The following is a 23,265-nucleotide window of genomic DNA, read 5'->3' on the forward strand; positions in this document are numbered from 1 at the left end:
TACCACTGATGGGCATTTAAGCTGTTTCCAATTTTGGACAGTGAAGCTGCTGTGAACACTCATGTATAAACAGACAAAGCTCTACAGTTCTAGGCAGTTCAGTACACTAAACAGCTACCTGGCAGGTGGGAAGCTGGCTGTCCTTCTGAGGGGAGGAGGAGGCAAGTAGTTGATGAGGCTGAGTTAGAAAGAGCAACCGGTTTTGTAAAATGTAGCTATAGCCAAAAATGAAAAAATGCCTGCACTGAGCAGAGGGGACTGCTGACCAGGCACCTTTCAACCCCATGGGAAAAATGGATTGCAACATGATTGGCAGGACAGAATAATACATACCCTTAATGGTTTTCCTTTCACACGGACTAAAAGCGAGCCAACAAACTCAAACCTTGTTTCCTGGGTACCTCTTTAGAATATGTTTGAAGGCCTGTCCAGGCAGCAGAGACAGTGCTCTAAAGGCAGAGTTAGAAAGCCCACTGGTTGGGCACCTGGGTGGTTCAGTCAGCTCAGTGTCCGCCTTCAGCTCAGGTCATGATCCCGGGGTCCCGGTATCAAGACCCCCATGTGGGGCCCGCTTCTCCCTTTCCTCCCCACTTGTGCTCTCTCTTGCTATCTCTGTGTCTCTCCCAAATAAATAAAATTTTTTAAAAATCTTTAAAAAAATAAGAAAGACTACTGGCTGTGGAACCTTGGACAGGGTTAAGAAACCTTGGCAAATGGGCGTAATAAGAGTACCTACCTCAAGGATTGTTAGGATGATTAGATGGGATTCTATGTAAATCTCTTTGCAAATGTCTAGTACTTAAGATGGGGCTCAGTAAGCATGAACTATGTTTAAAAATCATGTTATACCTTTGACTTAGAGTCAGAACCCAAATATATTCCTTAGGTAGTTGGAGTGTTTATTTTTCCTATATTATTTATATAACCACTGTAGGATTAAATTATTAATCAAAATCTGGTTAGCTTTTAGAAGCATATCAATTCAGTCGCAAAAGTTCCCAGTGGCCAGCTCCTGGGTGACTCAGTCTGCTGAGCCCCTGCCTACCGCTCAGGTCATGATCCCAGGGTCCTGGGATTGAGCCCCACATAGGGCTCCTTGCTCAGTGGGGAGTCTGCTTCTCCCCCTCTTCCGTCTTGTGCTCTCCTCTCCCGCTATCTCTGTCTCTCTCAAATAAATAAATACTTTTTTAAAAAAAAGTTTCCAGTGGCTGCCTTGCGGGCCCATCTCCTCATGCTCACTAGTTCAAAAGCTCCTGCCAGGTGCTTCTCAAACCAAAAGAATCACTCAGGGCTTGTCAGCAAATGCAATTCAAGAGAACTTCCCCAGGAGCCAATTCTGGGGGCGTATGGCCTGCATCTCTTCCTCTGGGCTGGCTCTGTCTCAGGGGTGCCCTCTGCATCTCCCCGTCCTCTGAAAGGAGTCCCCGTGGTGGAGTTGAAGGAGCACGGGTTGGGAAAGCTGAGGAACTGGGTTTGATCCTGACTTTATTGTCCCCCCGATCCCCCCCACGCCCTTCATCTCTTTGCCGTGGGAGCTAGGCTGTCGCAGAATTACATGTTCCACAGCCGGCTGGGGCGGTCTCAATAAATGCTTGTTGACCATGTTAATTTCCAGGTTTATCTTACAGCTCTTCCTATTTCCCACCAGTTCCAAAGTCCAAGGGGGGCATAAAACTCAAAGGAAATGGAGCTGCTTTGCACAGTGATTTAGGAATCTCTCTGTAAACAGTCAATATTATAAAAACTGCCCTGAGTGTTCGCTATCCAGGAAAGGTGGCGGGGCGGGGTGCTCAAGCTAGCTCCTAGGTTTTAAGTGGAAGAGGTGATTCTTAAGTTACTGTAGTCCCACGCGTGGTCCTGGTTGCAGTGGGTTCGTTGCCCTGAGCACGCCGCCTTCCCTTAGACGCCTAGGCCGGGCGAGCAGCCGAAGCTCCCACACTCCCCTGGGACTGCTCCCTCCTCTTCCTGCGGGTCCCCTGCCCTCACCTACCCCTTCCCGCACCCGCAAACCCCGGCGCACCACGGCGCCCATTGGCGGGTTTGCTTTTATTGACAAGCTCGGAGCGGCCCCCGCTTCTGGCGCGGGCCCCAGGTGCCGGCCGTTTGGCTCCAGGCTATGCAAGCGGTGCGAGTTTTTGCCCTTCCCGGAACCCGAGCGGAACTACGCGGGCGGCACAGATCCCTTCCCGCGGGTGGGTCGGCTTCCCGGGCTCGCGCCTGAAGCCCTGCGGGCCGGGGAGGGACGGGCAGCCGGCTGAGGTCGGCGTGGGCAGAGCCAGGTGCGCTGCGGTCGCTGGGCGCCTCCGGGACCCGAGGGGCGGCTGTGCGCACGTGGTCGCCCTCCACCTTCGCCCTCCTTCCTGCAGGCACTCCCCGTATTTGCACTCCTGGGAACTCCCCGCGGGGGCACGGCCCGTCGGGTGAGCGGCAGAGCGGCGGGACCGCCGGGGGAGGACCAGCGGGCGTTTGAAAGCCCGCGTGCTTCTCCCATTGGAGGACTGCGGGCCCGGCCCTCCCGGGCAACAGGTGTGGCCACCAGCCCGCCCCGGGTCTCCAATCCTGGTTTTCTGGAGTTTTCCATTTGCAGTTGTGTTATACCCAGGTGGCTTCTTTCTGTTCTAGAGAAGGGTGCTAGAACTTCCTACTCGTTTTCCTTTCTTCCTACAAAAAGAAAGGGCGGTGTTTCAAAACCACAACAAAAACTTTCCTTTACGGTACTTTAGGGGCGCCTGCGTGGCTCAGCCGTTTGAGCGTCTGACTTGGGCCCAGGTGGTGAGCTGGGGTCCTGGGATCAGCCCAGGGTGGGGCGGGGGGGGGGGCGGGGAGGGGATTCCCCACCCCTGCTCAGCGGGGAGTCTTCTTGTTTCTCTCCCTCTGCCCTTCTCTCCCTCTCTTACTCGTGCCCTCTCTCTCTCAATTAAATAAAATCTTTAAGATACTTTAGTTTGTTTACTGCTGCCTTGTAGTCACACATGACTGTTTTGAAATTCATCTTGATTGAGGAAGAAGGTAAAAAGCAAAAGTTGGATAGACCTGGGAATTGTTGATTTTGTATATATGATTATTTGGACCTTCTGAATTTTCCTTTAAAACACAAGAGTTAAAGAAAATGTTATTCCAAGTAGCGACTAACATAGATGGGGCTTAAGAAAAATGTGAAAATCTAACTTTATTTTGTTGGAATAAATGTAACAAAAACACACTTCCCGATTTTCAGTTAGACTGGGTTGCTACCATTTTGGCTTGTAGGTCTGCAATGCGCTTACTAAGGAGGGGGAAAATCAGATTCTCACGGTTTCTTTCCCCCAAACCTTTTTGTTTTCCAGTCCAGAGCACAACCCCCAGAAGAAAACAAAAGGAAGCCAGTTTTGGGGAAGCTTGGCAATCTGTTCACGGCTGGAAGGAGAAGGACCAGCAGAAACGGGTTAGAGAGTCCCACCAGCTCCAGTGCCAAATCAGTGTCTCCCAAAGATGTAACCTCTTCCAAACCCCCGGAAAGAGAGAATAAGAGTAAACCTCAGGGCGGCCAACCAAAGCAGAAAGACACGTGCGAGGAGGGTTCCTCGCAGGAGCAGCCCCGGGAGTCGGAGGATCGCCCCGAGACCTGTGTGCAGGAGGCCCCCCCTGACGCCGAGCTGTCACCTTGCACGAGCAGCCGCGCAGCGGCGGCGGCTGTGCAGCAGTGCCATGAAGGTGATTCACTCCAATTAGAACCTCTGGAGGCAGAGGGAGAGTCTTTCCCAGGTGCCACCACCGCTGCCAAGCAGCTGCATTCCTCACTTGAGAATTCCTCGGGGCAAGGCAGCGCAGATACGCTGGCCGGCAGTCCGGGGAAGGACGCTGCACCCGGCGCTGGCTGCGAGCAGGACACAGCCCAGGGCGCGAGGGCTGTGCCGAGGTCGCCCACCGGGGAGCGGCCCGCGGGGGGGCTAGGCGAGGCCTCTGACAGAGCTCCCCGTGTGTGCGCCGGGGCAGACTCTCTGGAGCCCCAAGACGCGTACAGCCTGCCCTCCGAGGACGCGTCGGCTCCGCCAGGGGACCCTCCGGCCGAGCGCGAGGTTAACTGTTCGGACGCGGCGCAGGCAGACGGCCAAGCGGGACCCCGAGGGCGACAGTGCCGGCCCGGCGCCCACCCCGCCACGGTGTTAACGTTGGACATCTACTTGAGCAAGACTGAGGCGGCCCAGGGGGACGAGCCGGGCGCGATTCCTCCGGGGGCAGAAGATTGCGGCGATTCTGACGACATGGAGAAGAGGTCGGGCGGCCGCAGGTCGGGCAGGCGGAGAAGGTCGCAGAAGTCCACCGACTCCCCCGGGCCGGACACGGCGCTGCCGGACAGCGCGGGCAGGGACGACGCGGTTTTCGACTACGAGGTGGCGCCAAACACGGCCACGGAGAACGGCTCCGCGGAAAAGAAAGTGAAATCTCCGCGGGCGGCCCCCGACGGGGGCGTTGCCTCCGCAGCGGGCGCCGAGTCCAAGTCCAGCCCCGGGCCCAGGGGGCCGCTCCGCGGGGAGTCCGAGCGGGGCAAACAGCCGCCGCCCGCCTCGTCCCCCACCAAGAGGAGGGGCAAGAGCCGCGTCCCCGAGGCCGCGCCCACCTCGCCGGCCGGCGGCCCTCGGGCTCCCGCCAAGGAGTCCCCTCCGAAGAGCGCGCCAGCGCCGGATCCCGTCGCCAAGGGCGCCGCGGGGGACAACGGGGAGGAGGCGGCCCGGGTCATCCCCCGCGAGCTCACCGTCAAGAGCAGCTCGCTGCTGCCGGAGATCAAGCCCGAGCACAAGAGGGGCCCGTTCCCCAACCACTTCGACAGCCGGGGAGAAGGAAGTCGAAGCAAAGAGCCGGGCAGATCGGCCGGTGGTTCGGACGTGGACGGCTTGAAGCCCAGGCACCATTTCGGGGTGGGCAGGTCGACGGTGACCACTAAAGTGACCCTGTAAGTAACCGGGGCCTGGGCGCGCTGTGGGTGTCCGCAGACGTTCTGGGTGGTATTTCTGGGGGGCTCCGGGTCTTTGCCTCTGTGGCACCGAGTTTCCCCTCTGTGTTGAAACGGAGGTAGTGAAGGGCTGGTTAGCACAGCTGGAGATGACACTTCGGGAGGCCGCCACGTGAATTGCTGTTCTGATAGAATGTTTAAGTTGAAAGAATGTAACAATCTCTTGGGGCTCAGTGTTTACATCAGCCATTGAAAGAGGACCGACTGGCCTGACTTGAGCTAATCCTTTATTCAAAACTTAAAACACCAGCATTCCTGGAGAGGGCGTTCTGGAAACACCTATGCAGTGAATTTGAAAACATGGAGCAAAACCGTTTAATTTCAGTCTGACCCAGTAGTAGTTTTGACATGGGTGAGTTTTAGAGAATTCACAGAACTTTTTCTGGAACTTAGGGCAGCTTAAAGATTGTTTTCTAAGTCCCCTCCTTCGAATGTTTGGGAGGTTAGTGACATGTTTGCCCCCAGGTTGAAAAGGAATTCTTTAGTTACGGAAATGAAGAGAGAGCAGTGTTCTTACTGGGGCACTTTGTTCCATGAAAGAACATTGGAAGAATCAAGCTCAGCAACTGACTGTTAAGTTCACTGATTTTTTCCCCCCCAAATATTTACTGAGTGACTTTTGTGCATGGTGTTGTGCCAGGAACTATGCGGGAAAACTCAGACTATGACTCAGTATATTGCCCTTGAGAAGTTTATGGCCCACTCTAGCTTGCAAAAGGAAGAGAACGAACCGGAACCGTCTGAGGTGATGGCTGAGGGAACTGAGTGGGTTATCAGCTGTAAAGTCTGGGGGGGGGAGTGCAAAGCAGGTTGCTGTTGGCTTTTTGGAGCTGGGCTTCTGCCTTGAGGCTTCTGCCTTGATGCTGAATGCGGTGTTGTATAGGAGGATGGGGTAGGGAGGGCTCTCTGTAAAACTCAAGATCCTCTCCCCTTCCCATACTCTCATCCCCCCACCTCCCAGCTAGCCCCCGTGCAAAAGGACTTTGAAAACTGCCCGAGTTTTTCCTACATTTGCGCATTTATTAAAAGAGCCGGTATTTTCCCAGCATTTTGATTCTTAAACCTAATGGTTTCATCCCATTTGAGTTCTTGGGTAAGTAAGCTTTAGAGTAGGAGGCCTGGTAAACACTCGAGGGAGAACCTGCTTAATGAGTAATGTGAGCTACCGCCCCAGCTGCCAACCTGGAGACCTTTGATAAAGTCACCTATTTATTCTGCAACGGCAGTGTCAGAGAAGAAACCAGAGTGAATGATGCCCATTATTTGAAGAAGGCCAGTGTGACTGAACATTCAGACCTCGAGTGTGAGCTTAGAGAAACGTTGCTGTGGAGCATTAAGGGGACGCCTTCCCTGCCTTCCAAGCGGAGCACGCCAGTGGAAAAACCAGAAATGTTGCAAGGAGGAGGGTAAACAAACTTGGGAAGCGATTCTTATAATGAAACTCTTCATGTGCCGTTTTGTGCCCAAGAACTAAATCAAATGTCTTCTTCTCTGTGCCGATTATTTCCTACCTAAAATTTTCCCTTAGCAAGGCATTTAGCTTAATTGTGTTTTCCACAGGGCCTCGAGCTTGGTGAATTGGCCAACTGCTGAAATGGGAAATCAATTCCTTCTAGCTTTTTTCTGTTTGATGGATTTTTTTCCCAGTTTTTTTCCCCTCTGTATTTCAAGAAAAAATGTTATCAGATGATTTTTAAAAAATAATTTGCATCTGATGTTTTAGTTAAAGTTATGTTATATTCCCTGAAAAAGGACTATATAGCAGAGAGTTTCTTGATGCTGTTAGAAAAATTATGTCTTCAGTTCTGTACCAAGGATTGAATGTTGAGATTCTTAACAATGGTATGTTTAGAATAAGGAGAATTTTCCTCTCCTAGCCATGGCTTTTTAGACACCAGATTATTTTCCCCTCTCACATTATAATAAAGGTATTAAACATGAATTATAGAAGCCTTCCTTTTAATCAGTTTGAGCTAGGTTAATTGTAGTGACTCTTGGTAGCAGAACTTAATAGCACAGAAAGTTTGGTTGTAAAATATATTTTGATCTTGGTGTAAATCTTTAATGTGCAGATGTGTTTCCTGTCCTTAAGGTAGGTTATTGGCTAACCTTTGGTGTTTTCCATTTACATCGCAAGATATACTTTGATGTTTGTTTCTTGAGCTGATTAGTGAGAATTTTTAAAAGGTGTATTTACTGGTATGTGAACATCCTTCATTAGCTGATGGCATTTGTAAGCTCTCCATTTCTACTCCACTGGTTTTAGAAATTCATCTTCAAGGTAGTGCATGTAAATTAATTTTCCTTTTAAATTTATGGGCCCACTATGGCAGAGCCTATCTTATGGAGATTCTGGGGAAAGCAATGCCTAAGAAAAATTCATGAGAGTATATCAAATTAAGTATTTAAATCAAATTCCAAAAAAAAACTAAAAATCTAAATTCCTAATGCCATGTTTGGGAAGGACTTCTCAAGTCTTTTCAGTCTACTCATTTTATCCAGAAGAGAAAGGTGTCTCACCCCAAGTCATATTGCCTATTCCTTCAAAAGGCTTCTCTCTTTTTTTTTTTAAAGATTTTATTTATTTATTTGTCATAGAGAGAGAAGCGAGAGTGAGCACAGGCAGACAGAGTGGCAGGCAGAGGCAGAGGGAGAAGCAGGCTCCCCGCCAAGCAAGGAGCCCGATGTGGGACTCGATCCCAGGATGCCGGGATCATGAACCGAGCTGAAGGCAGCTGCCTAACCAACTGAGCCACCCAGGCGTCCCAAAAGGCTCCTCTTTCTTGAAGGTCAATGAATCTCATGCTGACGGCAGCATGAGATTTCTGTGTGGCTCTACTTTTCATTATCAAGGTGGCCTCCAAAGTCTGATTGCTTCATCTTAACAGATCTCCTGCTAATTCATTGACTTCTTAATAGGTAAAGCTGGAAAGGACCAGAATTGGTCACTGAGGTCTGGGGACACAGGAGCAGTCAGGAGCATAGCCTCTGAAACCAGGACACCTGGTTTCAAACCCTGGCCCTGTCACTCACTGGGTGTATGACTTCTGGCAAATTACCTGCCTTTTCTAGGCTTCAGCTTCCTCCTCTTAAATGAGAACATATAAAATAGTACATTAGACATGCGGAGTATTTGTCAAGCGTGTGTCAATCTGTGATTGTTAGTGGTTATTATCTCTTCATTTCAGAAACCACTAGGCCTATGGTTTAGACATTTTTTTGTGTTTAGCCTTGGAGCCCATTCTTCTGGGAAGGCTTATATAAAAGTGACATATGAAACAGAGAACTAGAAGTGCTTCTGCTTAAAAGGAGGGTGGCTGGCCCCAGATCCAACCCTCTGTCTCTGTTGTCCCCAGTGCAGCTGAAGAGAATCCCAAGAATTGCTTCAGCCATTCCTTGGGGGAGGTGGGCGGTGGGGAGAGGACCAGCTCTATTCTAAACTATCTACTTTGTTTTTCCAGGTAGAGAAGGTAGAAAGTCCAGTGAGTTAACCTGACCAAGCTCACATAGATAATCAGTGTAAGGACCAGGGCTGGTGAATGTCATACAGAGAACATTTTGTTTCTCAGAAAGAGAACAGTACATACATTCAAAGATTTATGATTTCCATCAGGAGTAATAACCAAGAAACATTAGAGTTTCTCTCTAGAGTGAGGGGAGACTCCCTTTGCCCCCCAAAAGGTGACAAAACCAACAATTGAGCAACTGATAAGTAACTTGTGGTATATCTATAAATGAAAATTTTATGCAGACATTATGAAAAACTTTAAATTTTAGTAACTTGAAAATGTGAAAAATATGAAATATAAGATTGAGTAATCTTTTTCTTTAAAGACAAGATCTGAAACTCTGTGAACAGAATAATTCCTATTCTGTTTAAAGTACTTTACTATGCACACAAGAAGACTGACTTATACTAAACTATTAACGGGGAGATTATCTGAGTCATAGGAGTATGAGTGATTCTTCATTTTTATAATTTCCAAATGTTCTGTAGTGAAGACACTTACATAATCAGAGTAAAGTTACATAAAGGAAGATGAAAGGGATGGAATATCCAAAGAGGTAAATAACAGATAAATATTTTTGAAATCTAGCCTTTTGAAATAATATTTAAAATTACAAAAATGCACAATTGATGTTTGGGGAGATCATTTACATATTTAAAGTAAGGGAGTACATTAAATATATAAATTCAGTCTAATGTTCTTCAAGCCCTAAGATGTCTTCTAATACTAGTGGTTGAGCACTGTGCTCACATTAATTAGGGACTTGATAAGTTTGCTAACCTCCCATCTCTCGATTTTCTTGGCTATAAATTTTCTCCTCTATCACACAGAAGCGAACCATCCACTAAAAACAGTTGAAAGTGTATTTAGAGTGGCTTTTAAATAGTCTCATAAAAAAAAATGTTACTTAACCAGAAGGCTGTTGGCTTTTCATAGTAATAAGCGTTTTGTAATGAACTGGTATGTTCACTTTTTAAAACTAGGTCAATAACTTTATCTCACTGCTCTATTTTTGCAGCCCGGCCAAGCCCAAACATGTGGAACTAAATCTTAAAACTCCCAAAAATCCTGACAGTTTGGGAAATGAGCATAATCCATTTAGCCAGCCGGTCCATAAAGGAAACACTGCCAACAAGATCTCCTTATTCGAAAACAAACGGGCCACCAGTAGCCCAAAATATGCTGATGTTCGCAGCACGAGGAACTCTCCTGCCTGCAATAAGACCTTTGTCGGGAGGGCGAAGCTGAATTTAGCCAAAAAAGCCAAAGAGATGGAGCAATCTGAAAAGAAAGGCACAGCAAATAGTCACCAGAATGGTATGCTGGCGAAGGAGAGCTCGCCAGAACCCAAAGTTACGGAGGAGGAGATCCCACCAGCCACCGGGAGCCCCAGCGCAGGAGGGGCGGAGGGCGAGCCTACCGAGGGTCAAGCTCTCGGTGCTCCGCTTACCCGGGGTGATAGAGCAGAAGTGCAGATAGATGCAGGCTGCCCTTCCAAAGTGGTGGTTACTGCCCTGATTCCTGCCACTGACCACAAGCCCTTAGGAGAGGGTCACTCAACGGCTGCAGACAGCAGAAGTCTTGCCCTCGAAACTATGACTGATCTGGCTCAGGACATTCCTGCTGTTCTTGGTACCAAAGATTCCCCTCCAACAGCCAGACCAAAGCCACAGGATACATTTTCTGACTCACAGCCCCCAGCTGAGTCATCTAACGGGCCTTCTCGCTCACAGCCCGCACCCGGAGACGCATGTGTTCAAGCTCCCGGAAGCAGTGTTCCATGCACCCATGTAGAAGTGTCAGAAAACCATCACGGATGTGTTCTGCCTGTGTCACATAAGAATGAGGAGAGAATACTGCCCTCCAGAGTTGCAGGGGGAGGAGAAGGAGGGGCCGCAAGCCCTGCTCCGTGCACAGAGCACAGCCCGGAAGCTGTGGGAACCGAACGTCCATCCAAGGTGCTGGTCCAGGTCCGGTCCTTCGTGCTCCCCGTGGAGAGCACCCAGGATGTGGGCTCCCAGATCATCTCAGAGAGCTCCGAAGTTAGAGAAGCACAGTTGCCAAGCTGTCACAACGATGACCTTGAAGTGGTTTCTGTTGCAAGCTGTGCTCCCCAGAAAGCAGAAGGGCTGGGCGGTGAGAGCACGTCTCCCGAACACATTCTTTGCAAAGAGGAACAAGCAGCAAAATCTGACCCGCAAGTCATGCCGCCAGAATCAGAGAAAACTCAGCCTATCCAGGCTCAAAGTCAGGGTGACCGAAAACCCCCGAAGGCTGACCCCGGCCCTGTCGGCTCCCCTGGGAGCAGAAACCCTCTAGAAACTCCCCAAAGGCCGGATCAAAAGGTTGTGAATGGCCAGGCCAGCCCTGCCAGTCTTCTGAACATGTCTGCGGGTAGTGATGACAGTGTATTTGATTCTTCATCGGATATGGAAAAATTCACCGAAATTATCAAAAACATGGACAGCACCGTCTGTGTGCCTCAGAAGAAAAAGAAGGCCAGGGTGCCCAATTCCCCTGCCCCTCCCTTTGTGATGCCTCCGATTCATGAGGACAATTTAGAAAAAGTGTTAGATCCCAACGTGTTTACCTTTGGTCTGGGGAAGAAGAAGGAAAGCCAGACAGAAATGTCACCAGCTTTACATCTGATGCAGAACCTTTACACAAAACCCAACCTGAGGCCCAAACGCACATCTACCGAGCAGAGTATCCTCTTCAAGTCCCTGTACACTAACGGGAAAGACGACCCTTCCATGGCTCCGGAGACAAAGGACAAAGAGAACAAAGATGTCCCCAATGGCGGAATTAAGAGATCAAGGCTAGAGAAGAGCGCACTCTTCTCCAGCCTGCTGCCTACTTCACCGCAAGACAAGATCTTTTCTCCCTCTGTGACGTCAGTCAGTACCATGACCACGTCTTTCGGCACTCCTCACAACACTTCTCTTTCTCGGGCTTCCGCGTTACCGCCCAGGGCGGAGGGGGGCCCCCCCTGCGGTGCAGACCGAGAGCAGCCAAACCTTCCCCCCAGCAACGGAAAGGTCTTCAATTTTGATGCCACAGATGCGGCTCCTTCGGGCTTGAAAAGCACAAGCTACATGGAGAGATACCTGCCCAAAGAGGAAACCAAAGAAGACCTGGATTCACGAAGCAACCCACACTTGCCAGAAACCCAGCTTTCTGAATTTTCTAAACTGAAGAACAGTGATGATCCGGAAAAGGCTAATCGTGTCGGAAGCGTTCTTAAGCCCAACTTGCCAAACTATGGAAATAGTGATGCAGACTTCATGGGTCTTTTCAAATCCAGCCGGTTTGACCCCAGCGTGTCTTTTTCTGCCATGTCCTTATCAGATACGACCGTAAGTAGCAACATATTTTACCATTTATGGGGGGTATTTATAAAATGAGAGGAGAGAGGGGTGATGAGCAACTCATGTTCTTTTAAGTGGTTGTGCATGTGAATGATAGTTTTCTATTCATTCATCACATGAAAACCTACAATGTATATAAAGTATTGGTAGCGGCTAAGAAGAAAGGTACTAAGATTTCTCTCTTCAAGGCATTAGTGCTCTAGCAGGGAAAACAAGCTATACATATTTTAAGGCTTATGAATTTATATGTTGTATTCTGAAAGGTGTAGGTTAGGTACCTTGAGAGTTCAGAGACAGACGAGTTGTTTTTTCTTATCTAGTTCTGTGTCAAAATGCTCAGTGCTCTGCTTAGAATTTTGAAGATCTGTAAAGCTTCTTCATTTATTCAGAAAAGCCCCACCAAGAAATCTTACTCCTAACCCTTCTCTTTCTTTCTATAAGTAACATTAGATGATTATCCCATGTAATTCAGGAAATCATTTCTCTTTACTTGGAAGTTTCATCAGGGAAACTGTTTTTCCTACCAAGCTGTTGGGGCAAAGAATTTTGGTCTACATTGACTCCTTCCTTTAATATTGTAGAGAAGGCAGCAAAATAGGACTTTGAGGAACAGTTATGATTTCTCCATCCTCTTTCATCCGAATTCCAGAAGTTGTTTTCTCTACTGAGTTTTTGGTATGAATTGCGTGTCTTTCTGTTACCAAGCATGATGCTCAAGGGGAGGGAGGATGATATATGAGGCAGGCAGAGTATAAGTTCTAGAGCGTAGCTCTGCTGGCCCTGAAACAGGAGTGGGCCTCTGTATTCCTGTTGCCCATGTTGTGAACTAGGCTGTCTGGCCAGTGTAGACCGTCTTGACTCACAGCATAATCTGCCAGAAGATACCGTGCCCTCTTCTTCATTTGAATGGGCACTGTAGCGTGTTTCCATTTGTTGTGTGGGCTTTGGCTCAAGCCTAGCATAGAATACCATTTTGGAAGCTCTTTCGAAACATATGGTTGGGTGTCCAGAGGAAGTTCAGATCCCCTTTTCAAAAATGTTCAAACTTTGGGGTCTCAGGACACCTTTATATTTAAAGATTATTGAGGTCCCCAAAGAGCTTTTGTTCACATGAGTTATGCCTGCTGGAATTGATTGTAATAGAAGCTAACAGTAAAAAAAATGTAAAGCCTGAGAACACATAAGGACACCCTCTGTTAACCATCAGAACGGTGGTGTCATCACACAGCCTGGGCTATCTGGAACATTCCACTGCACTCCTGCGAGAGAAAGAGACTGAAAAGGGAAAATACCCTCTTTGTATGAGAAGAGTTTTGACCTCATTGACTTCCTGAAAGGTTCTTGGGGATCTTCCAAGGGCCCCAGAACCACACTTTGAGAACCACTGTGGTAAACAAACAAACCTGAATCAGCCTGTACCACTCAGAAATCAGAAGATTTTTAGGTATTTCTCTTAAGCACAGAATTTCCACTGGCCTACTTTCCATTCATTACAGCCTTCTTTTCTCTTTTTACTCATTCTTAGATCACTTCTCTTATCTGATAGCAGTTTGATGAGTCTAACAACAGAATATACAGCTTCCCTATGGAATCTCTTGAAAAATCAAACCAAATGGAGTAAAAAGAAGAAACAAAGTATTTTCATACTTTTTCTAAGTGTTTTTATGGTTAAAAAATTTCATTTTTTGTTTTTCCATAGGTCTTGGGCTTTGTTTACTCTATGACCATTCTGTCTTTATTGTCTTAATGTGTATTTTGTTTTAAATTTATGGCCTTTTCTTCAGCTTATTTCACTTCCAATGTGTATACATAAATAAGTAAATGCCATTTTGATTTTTAATAGTGTTCTACTGAGGCCTTGCTGTCGTCTTTGGCATACTCTACTATGGTCTGGTACAAGAGTGATCAGGTTAAAAGCAGCCCTTAGAATAAGACTCCTGGTCAGCATTGAAAGTAGACTGTATTGTATATTTTTTCATGTATAATTACTATTTTTATTATGTTATGCATTTCTGGTTTTACTGGTCTTGTCAGATGTTCTTGAAGATGATTAGTTTTGGAACTGTAGAGAAACGTGTTTTGTCCTTCAAAAAGGGAGGATTAACGATACTATGTGCGATATATTGTGATACATACCACGAGCTCCCTTTTATTTAGACTAATACTTGTGATATGATGGTAAGTTGATACAAGACAATATTTATAGATTCAGATAAGCTGTGTGTATGATCACATAACATGATTAATACTTTATAATTTCTCTGTATTTGATATTATACAGAGATTGAATTATAATTTTTTTTTAAGATTTTATTTATTTGAGAGAGAGCATGAGAAGGGAGAGGGTCAGAGGGAGAAGCAGACTCTATGCTGAGCAGGGAGCCCAATGCAGGACTGGATCCCAGGACTCCAGGATCATGACCTGAGTCGAAGGCAGTTGCTTAACCAACTGAGCGACCCAGGTACCACTGAATTATAATTTCTTAGCTGAATTCTTATTCTGTGTGCTGATGTAAAACATAGGTCTGACTCTTGGGCCTTGAATTTTCTAGATTGGTGGAAAATGAGGAAAAACTGAGGAGCTCCTTGCTGGCTCAGTTGTTTGTCTGACTCTTGATTTGGGGCCAGGTTGTGGGATCAGGCCATGCATCAGGCTCCTAGCTGGGTGTGGAGCCTGCTTAAGAGTCTCCCTCCTCCTCTGCCCCTCCCCCTGCTCTCTCTCTCTCTCTCTCCTCCTCCCTCCCTCCCTGTCTCTCTAAAAAGAAACAAACAAATAAATGAGGAGAAATTGAAATAGCACATTTAGCTAGAGGAGAAAAACTGCTCTTAATTTAACAGTGTGGACTCAGAGAGAGCTTTAATATAGCTTTGGCACAGATCAAGGTGGATTGTCTCAAAATCGATGAATTTTGAGGCAAATAAATAGATCGTGGGCCTAGAAACTCTGCAGAGTATGACACAAAGTTTAATTTGTTGTGTTTTTGTTCATCTGATTACAGACCCTCAGAGGAAGTCTTACAAATAAAATCAATCCCCGGCCTGGAAAGGTAAGATGATGGATGCTGTGTTTCTAGTCAGGATTTTATTTTGGTCTGATAATGTCCAACCGTGTGCTGCCACTTTCATTTTCTTGTAGGTAGTGATCTTCAGGGACCCGGATGTCTCTGATGAGTGCATTGAAGTTTTCAGTGACGTTGAGGATTGCAGCTCTTGGAGCCTCTCCCCGGTGGTCATTGTCAAGGTCGTCAGAGGATGGTAAGACCGGTGCTTTGGGTTCCAGACTTTTAGAGGGTTTGTGTTTCACATTTCTAGTTTCCTTTTTGGTCTTCAGTACTTATTTAAAATTATGCCTTCAGTAATGTAAAGGGCAGAAAATACTAGTCTTAGGGGGTGTTGCAAGAAATTCATGTCTAAGAAATTACATTTTTGAACCATGTTTCTGCTTTATAGAGGAGATGCCCATTAATGCTAGAAAAGTCAGGTGTGTGCGGCAGTACAATTTTCTTCTCCCATATACCCCACATCACACTGGCCAGGACTACCAGAACTCTGAGTCCCCACGAACACTTCTGCTTTATGAATTTTCAGTGAGGTTGGGAAGAATTGCGCTAATCCTGTTGGTAGAATTTTCAAAGTTCTATGAGAAAAGACATTGTGAATGACTAACCTAAAATTTATTTTCCAGCCTCTCAGCAACTGATGGTTTTGATTAAAGAAACTGGTGAAAAAATGATTTACCAGCTTGACAGCTTCTAGGAAATACAAAGGAAGTTGAATTAAGAAAAGCCATTTTTAAAAAATCACTTATCTGGTATAAGCATTTATCTTTGATACCGATCTTGTTTGAGATAAAGAAGGCTGGGCTTTAGACATTTGTGGTTTAAAAAACTAGTAAGGCTTTTTATTGTTGTTTTTGTCTTTTCCATTTGATTATACATGTGGCATCTTTCCTGTTAGGTTTTACATATTATAACATTTTTCTATGTATTTAACATGTTCATCACAAAAATATAATTAGCTTTTGTTCTTACATTTAAAGACCAAAAATAACACTAAAAACAAATATTATATAAATTTTGTTTTTAATAAAATAGTGCTCTTTTTTTTTTAAGATTTTATTTCTTTATTAGAGAAAGAGAGGGAGAGAAGAGAGCAAGCAGGAGAAGCAGCAGAGGGAGAGGGAGAAGCAGCAGAGGGGGAGGGAGAAGCAGGCTTCCTGTTGAGCAGGGAGCCATACGTGGGACTTGATCCCAGAAGCCCAGGATCATGACCTGAGCCCAAGGCAGATGTTTAACTGACTAAGCCACCCAGGCACCCCAGTGTTCTTTTTTTTTTTTTTTCCAACTTTTGTTGGCTTCTCTCTTGAAAGCATAAGCATCTAAGAGCAGCACTGTCATATATTGACATTAGATTTTCTTTAGTGTTTGGATGTTTGTTGTCGAGAAGGGTATTTTTAAAATGCTCTCCGTTAACATGCATATAGGGGCTTTTTTTTTTTTTTTAAAGATTTTATTTATTTATTTGACAGACAGAGATCACAAGTAGGCAGAGAGGCAGGCGGAGAGAGAGGAGGAAGCAGGCTCCCCGCTGAGCAGAGAGCCCGATGTGGGGCTCGATCCCAGGACCCTGGGAACATGACCTGAGCCGAAGGCAGAGGCTTTAACCCACTGAGCCACCCAGGCGCCCCATAGGGGCTTTTTTTGATATCAATATTTTGTATCAATATATCCATTGATACAGTACTGGAATGTAAGTAGAATCCCTCTAGAAGTGTTTTCTACACATATAGGGAGAAAAAAGAATTCTAGGAAAAGTCCATTTATCCAATGTATTACCATTTGTAACTGTTCACCAACTGACCGTTCCATAGAACATCAGTGACTCTGCGATGTTCATATTGATGCCAAAAGTTCTTTAAGATTCTGATATAGTTTTTGGATTTTCAGAGGCTTAATTATGCCCAGTAAATTTAGTTTTAGAGAGAGTTTATATATTTTAATTGCTGGATAATTGACCAGTGTATATATGATAATTGGCCACAATATGTGAGAGAGAAAAAGGGAGAAGAGAAGGGGAGAAGGAAAAGGAAGAAGGGGACGGTGTGGGGGGAGGCCATTAGCTAGAATATTTGAGTCATCAAAACCTTTCTTACCAACACCAGCTAATAGTTTTGCTGTGTTTTACTCTTAGTTGGATTCTGTATGAGAAACCTAATTTTGAAGGGCACACCATCCCCTTAGAAGAAGGAGAATTGGAACTCTCTGGTCTCTGGGGTTTAGAAGATGTTTTGGAAAGAAATGAGGAGGCAGAGTCCACTAAGCCCGTGGTGATTGGTTCAATCAGACATGTGGTCCAGGTAGGTTATGGGAAAACCAGAGTCTAATGATTCAGTCAGCAAGTATTTATTGAATGCTGGGGATGATTCTTTCTTTGAGAGAAAAGTTCATGTTATGAAATAAGAGATTGGGGAAAAATGTTCGATTGGTGCTCTATGAATATATTTTCTATAACTTCAGTGTTCGTACACTTGAATTAGAAAAGAAACACTCTGATTTGTCATTTTTTTCCATAATAAATTTTGAAGGTTAATTTCTCACTCCTGTCCCCCATCCCCATCTCCAAAAATGTATTTTACTTATTAACCTGGTTTGGATGAATTCTATATGAACAGATTTTTCTTTTACTTTGTTTTTTGGCTGCTGTGTGAGTTCTGAATACCTTGAGTGGCTTATAGGAATCCTATTTTGGAAAAATAATCCCCCAAAAATCCAGTTGAAAGTTCAACTCTGGGGTTCCATGTGGGTTTAAAAACAGTAGGTACTTGAGGTCACTTTAAGGATTGGCTAAAATGTCTTGGTTCCTTATTTGTTGATGAGGAAGTTGTCTTTCTTTGTGCCTGTTGGGATTCAATGCTTCTTTACCTTCAAAAATGTAGTCAATCGTATCTTCCAAGTGGAAGATTAAAACCCCATTCGTGTAATAGAGATGGGTGTTTGAGTGTAATAGGAAGAGAAGGAATGTTATGAAATGAGAGTGAGTAAGAATGAGTAACAGTTTTTGGCAGAGGAAAATGCCACTTGATTCTTAAGTCAACATTTCTGAGTGACTTCAGTGATCATTGGTATTCTAAATGATTTATCTTTTAATAGTTTTAAGTACATAATGCGATAAACCTTACAGAAGACATGAGGAACACCATTTAAAATTGTCATAGTCAGTGGTCTAATTTCCCTGCACTCTTTATTTATTGCTCAACTAATATTGGTAATAAAGTGGTGTTTAAGCCCATCATCCCAATCTGCTATCCTGAGATATCCTCTCTTAAATTTTCTGAATTCTCTGCTCTGTCTTGGCCGTATTTCCGTCTGCCTTTTCTGTAGTTGTAATCATGATGATTGTGATAATCATGATAATCTCAGGGTTGTGAGTTCAAGCCCCACACTGGGCTCTACCACTTAAGGAAAAAAACAAAACAAGACAAAAAACAAACAAAGAAAAAAACAAAAAACCTGTAGTTCTCAATCCTTTTTCTTTCTCCATACCCATTTCCCTGAAGATCACACTCCCTTTGGCCAACATCTCTTAGTGATGTGTAACTGTATCCGATTCCGGTGGGTGGGGATTTAAAGGCACTTGGGGAGGGGAGGGTAAGGGAAATGAAGCATGTTGGTAAAGAGGGGTCTCCTATTTTGCCTGATAATAGCCATTTTTTTAAAAATAATACCTATCTTAATGCAATTCATGCTTTTCATGTCACTACATGGTTTGAGGTTTCCAAGAAATGATGTACTATCATTTATTTTACCTTCTCTGTGGAACTTAAGGCTGTTTCTAGATTTGTTACTATTTTAAATAATATTGTACGAACACTTTGGTGCATTTAATTGTTTGTAAATTGCTGATTTACTGGGGTGAATGTTTTCTGAAAGGTGTCGTATTGAAAGATCGGGATATATTCCTGGTTCCGGATACATTATGATTTTTTTTTTTTAACCGATTATGTTTGTGGTTGCTTGAAACATGAACATAAATCACAACACATTGAAGGGGAGCACCTTTTTAGTTCATTAAATTTGTTCCTTTTGGTAATGGTTAAGAAAGCCTCCCCTGAACTCACCTAAGTATAATTTCTTCTGTACCTCAGTGGACCTACCTCAGCAAGATTAAAGTTCAATTAGTGTTTGACTAACATGTAGGGACTCAGCCAGCGGAGACCTCTGACGTGTCTGATGGGCACGTGTCTGACGTGTCTGACGAGCACGGCATGGTACACAGCATGGTACACGGAGCACGGTACAGGGATTTGTAAATCACCACAGATGCGTACCATTACTCTCACAACTTAGACCAAACCAACATCTTAGAGATTTGGTCCACAGTCAAGGAGAGTTACCACAGGGGATTTATAGGCACAAAACAGCAGTTGAGGAAGGCCTCAAACGCAGCCCCTCTGTGGACTAGAGAGCCTCTGGACTTGGATGGCCATGTCCTACTGAAGCAACTCAAACTCTAGTCACCAAGGAAAGCCAAACAGTTTTTTCAGTGAGGATGAGAGAAATAAATATGTTCTAGAACTCTAGTGAAATACACTTCTGGAGATTATTGCTTGAATGTCATAACGCACTCGATGGCTAAAGCAACATGGCTACATCACAAGTCACATATTCCTAAATCATTACTGAAAACGGGGAAGAGGTAGATGGCAGGCACTCTGTGAGATGTATGGGTGTATTTAAAATTTGTTGTAATTATTTGAAAAGAAAGGATAATGAGCTTATTGTACAGTTAAGTACATGGTGTAATTATTAAATACGTGTGCTTTTTTTTCTTTCTTTCTTCAGGATTACAGAGTTAGTCAGATTGACTTATTCACTGAACGGGAAGGGTTAGGACTCCTGAATTCTTACTTTGACGACACTGAAGAGATGCAGGGGTTTGGTATAATGCAGAAGACTTGTTCCATTAAAGTACATTGGGGCACGTAAGTATTTTGTTTCAGATACAATTTTTTTTTTAATCTAGTTACTTATATGAGAGAGAGAGGAAGCACACAAAGGGAGAAGGAAGGGGAGAGTGAGAAGCAGGCTCCCCACTGAGCAGAGAGCCCAATGCAGGGCTCAATCCCAGAACCCCCAGATCATGACCTGAGCCAAAGGCAGACGCCCAGCCAACTAAGCCACCCAGGTGGCCCTCAAATACAATTTTAATGAAGCTTTTTTGTGAGTGTCCTACTGGAAAGACTTGAGATACTCTGATCTGTGTCCTATTAAGTACCTATTAACTAAAAGGGTTTTGTGGGTTTTTTTTTCTCATAAGGCACATAAAATTCTGATTCTTTTGTACCTGAGTTCCTATGATTCAGCTCTCTTAGAAACAATAACATTCTCGGAGGAAGTGCCGGGGAGGAAAAAACTTCATGTTTAATGTTGGGATTTCCTTATCACAGAGGAACCTGATTCATACCCAGCTGAGTAACAGCTTTTACCTTCATGGTAATCTAAAGGAGGTAATCCAAAGCATGTGTTCCTGATATCTCATGGGGGATGGAGGCCAACACATGTGGTACTTTCCTTCCTTGAACATTTTCACACAATGCTATCTAGAGCCCCTAGGACATTGGTTTCAGAAATCACAGGAAACTGCAAAAGTATTTGGAAGGAAGTGGGAATATCTGAGATGGGGGAAATTAGGACAGAAGGTGCAGGTGTCAGTCCTGAGTACGGTGGTCTCTGAAGGGGAGTACCAAGCCCGGCACAGCAAAAGACAGCCACTGGGGTGCCAGGAAAAACGCTGAAGCTTCTTCATATTTCACTTAAAATCTCCTCCTTTTATGATTTTATTTTTGTGCAAGGTTTCTGTTAAGTTCATAATATATTATGTGATAGTGTATATCCTTTATAAATATTCATATATTCGAGAAGGATCAAAAGTTTTGTCAATGGGCTGTGCATAAGATAATACCTGTGTTAATGTGTCAGAGGGAAAATACTACAAGAAATGTGAGTTAGAGAGCGGAACAGTGGTAGTGCCATTTTAGATAGGACGTCGGGAAAGGTCTCCGGTGACATTTTAAGTGGAGGCCTGGAGGAAGTGAGGGAGTCAGTCCTGAAGATGCCCGAGGCGGGATGGGCAGAGGGCAAGTCCCAGGCAGGAAGCAACTGCAAAGCCCTGCTGGGCGTGTTTGGGGAACTGCCAGGAGGTCAAGGTGGCTGGAAGGCAGTGAGCTAGGAGGATTGGGATGACAGAGAGTCCTGGTGGCAGGCCTTGGGAGGGATTTTAGACTACTCTGACATGGGGGATCACAGGAGGATTTTGATCTAACTTGTGCTCTGGAAAAATCACTCTCGTTACTCTGTAGAAAATAGACTATAAAGAGGCAAGAGTGGAAACAAAGAAACCAGTTAGGAGGCAATGCAGTTATATAGGCAAGAGGTTGCTGTGGCTTAGACAGTGCTGGTGAGAGGTGGTCAGATTCTGGACACATTTTCCTGATAGAACTGTCAAGTTTGCTGACAGACTGTATGTGAGGGGTGAGGGGCTGAGAAATAGCTAGGGTTTGGGACCCCGGCATTGATTGGGATGGAGAAAACAGTTCAGTTTTGAGAGGTGGAGTTGGACAGGTCAACTGTACATTCAGGTGAGGGGACAGGAAGATGACTGGCTACGGGGGACTGGACTTCAGGAGGGAAGCTGGAGGTGGAAATTCAGGAGTAGGCAGCATGGAGAAGGTCTTTAAATCCTGTGCTGGATGGGACGCCTGGGTGGCTCAGTTGGTTGGACGACTGCCTTCGGCTCAGGTCATGATCCAGGAGTTCCGGGATCGAGTCCCGCATCGGGCTCCCAGCTCCATGGGGAGTCTGCTTCTCCCTCTGACCTTCTCACTCATGCTCTCTCTCACTGTCTCACTCTCAAATAAATAAATAAAAATCTTTAATAAAAAATAAATAAATAAATAAATAAATCCTGTGCTGGACAGATCTCAAAAGGAGTAGGGAAGCCATCTGAGCCTTGGGCATGTTTATATTTGGTGGTTGAGAAGGAAAGGAGGAATCTAAACAAAGACAAGGGCTTCATCTCCTGCTGCCCTTAGTTTTTTTTTCCACATCAAAGAGATCAATATATTTTATTTCTTAACATATTAATGTTAAATTGAGAAGGATCACTTTCTTTAAAAGAACAAGATGGGCATCTGCTATAATATGTTCATCTTGATGTATGGAAAGCTTCATGACTCAGGCTTGGGCTCTGTCGAGGCATAAAGAGCTTACACCTAAGTAACATCTCTTACCTTTGCAGTGAGTTTAACTCCTCTCACAGGGGCCAGTCACAAACCTGCCACAATGTCCGTTTTTTCATGATCATTCATTTCTGTTGCCATGAGGATAATAGAAAGCTGGTTTGGATGTCAGCTCCAAGTTGGGGGTCCTTGAACTTGGTTGGTTGGCTTTGGGAGTAGGTCATTAGTACTTTTAGAGATCTTCAAGGGGAATCTTGATGGGTTGGGAGAATTCAACTGCTAGGAAACACCTGAATCCATTTTGCTTCTTTGACAAATCGGTCCCCTGAGCCAGTAGCTGAGAGGTCTTTGCTGTGTGAGGGACTCCACTAGATTCCATTAGATTTATTCCAGGGCCTACTTATGTAATGGGGGTTAAACTCTTCTACACATACACACAAGAAGGGCATTGCTTGTCAAATTCTTTTTGGGAAAATGAGGAATTTCTAAAATTTTAAATTTAGAAGTCAAGGGGCAGTTTTGAATAGTCAAATGTTCTTTGTCAATTTTATTGTGATATATTTGATATATACAGAAGATGTTATGTGTGAATTATGAAGCCTGGTACTAAGACAGATCCCTGTGTGCCTGCCACCTGACTTAGGACCTCACCTTTACCAGCACTGTGAACAGCACCCAGCATGGCCTGCCCTGGGCCCATCCCCCTGACTCCATACCCATAAACTCTCTCTTGAATTTTATGATTTTCCCATACCTTTATTTTACACTTCTGTCCCTGTAAGATTTTAGGTCAAATGTCTTAGAGAAAATACCACAATCTGGTTTTGTCTTTGAGCATTTCCTCATATCATTTAACTTGTCCCAGTGTTGTCTGAATTTTCTATATGCAACGGGTTAGGTCTAGAGACACGATCAGCTGCAGGTGTGGAAAGGATCCTTCATATAGGGGTAGTGCTACATCATCACGTTGTGTCATGAAAGGCAGCATGTGCTACCCAGCTTCCTATTAACCGTACTGAGTTGGGTTACTTGGTTAAATTGGGGCCTCTAGCACGTGCTGTGATGAGCACTGAGTATCATACACAACTGACAAATCCTTGAACACTACATCTGAAACCAATGATGTACTCGATGTTGACTAATTGAATTTAAACTGAA

At 45.0% G+C, this 23,265-nt stretch overlaps 1 protein-coding gene across 1 annotated transcript in view; it reads left to right on the plus strand.

Annotated features, from left to right (window-relative positions):
• The window catches only part of CRYBG1 (crystallin beta-gamma domain containing 1), a 197,975-nt gene that overhangs the window by 146,042 nt on the left and 28,668 nt on the right, over window positions 1–23,265 (plus strand). Inside the window, exons 3-8 of the mRNA XM_047734833.1 lie at window positions 3,327–4,933; window positions 9,521–11,858; window positions 14,870–14,917; window positions 15,007–15,125; window positions 17,061–17,226; window positions 19,712–19,851. Of these exons, the coding sequence (XP_047590789.1) occupies window positions 3,327–4,933; window positions 9,521–11,858; window positions 14,870–14,917; window positions 15,007–15,125; window positions 17,061–17,226; window positions 19,712–19,851 (4,418 nt within the window). The remainder of the gene's footprint in view (window positions 1–3,326; window positions 4,934–9,520; window positions 11,859–14,869; window positions 14,918–15,006; window positions 15,126–17,060; window positions 17,227–19,711; window positions 19,852–23,265) is intronic.

This window comes from Lutra lutra, chromosome 6, assembly GCF_902655055.1.
Source record: "Lutra lutra chromosome 6, mLutLut1.2, whole genome shotgun sequence".
In the NCBI taxonomy this organism is placed as follows: Eukaryota; Metazoa; Chordata; class Mammalia; order Carnivora; family Mustelidae; genus Lutra; species Lutra lutra.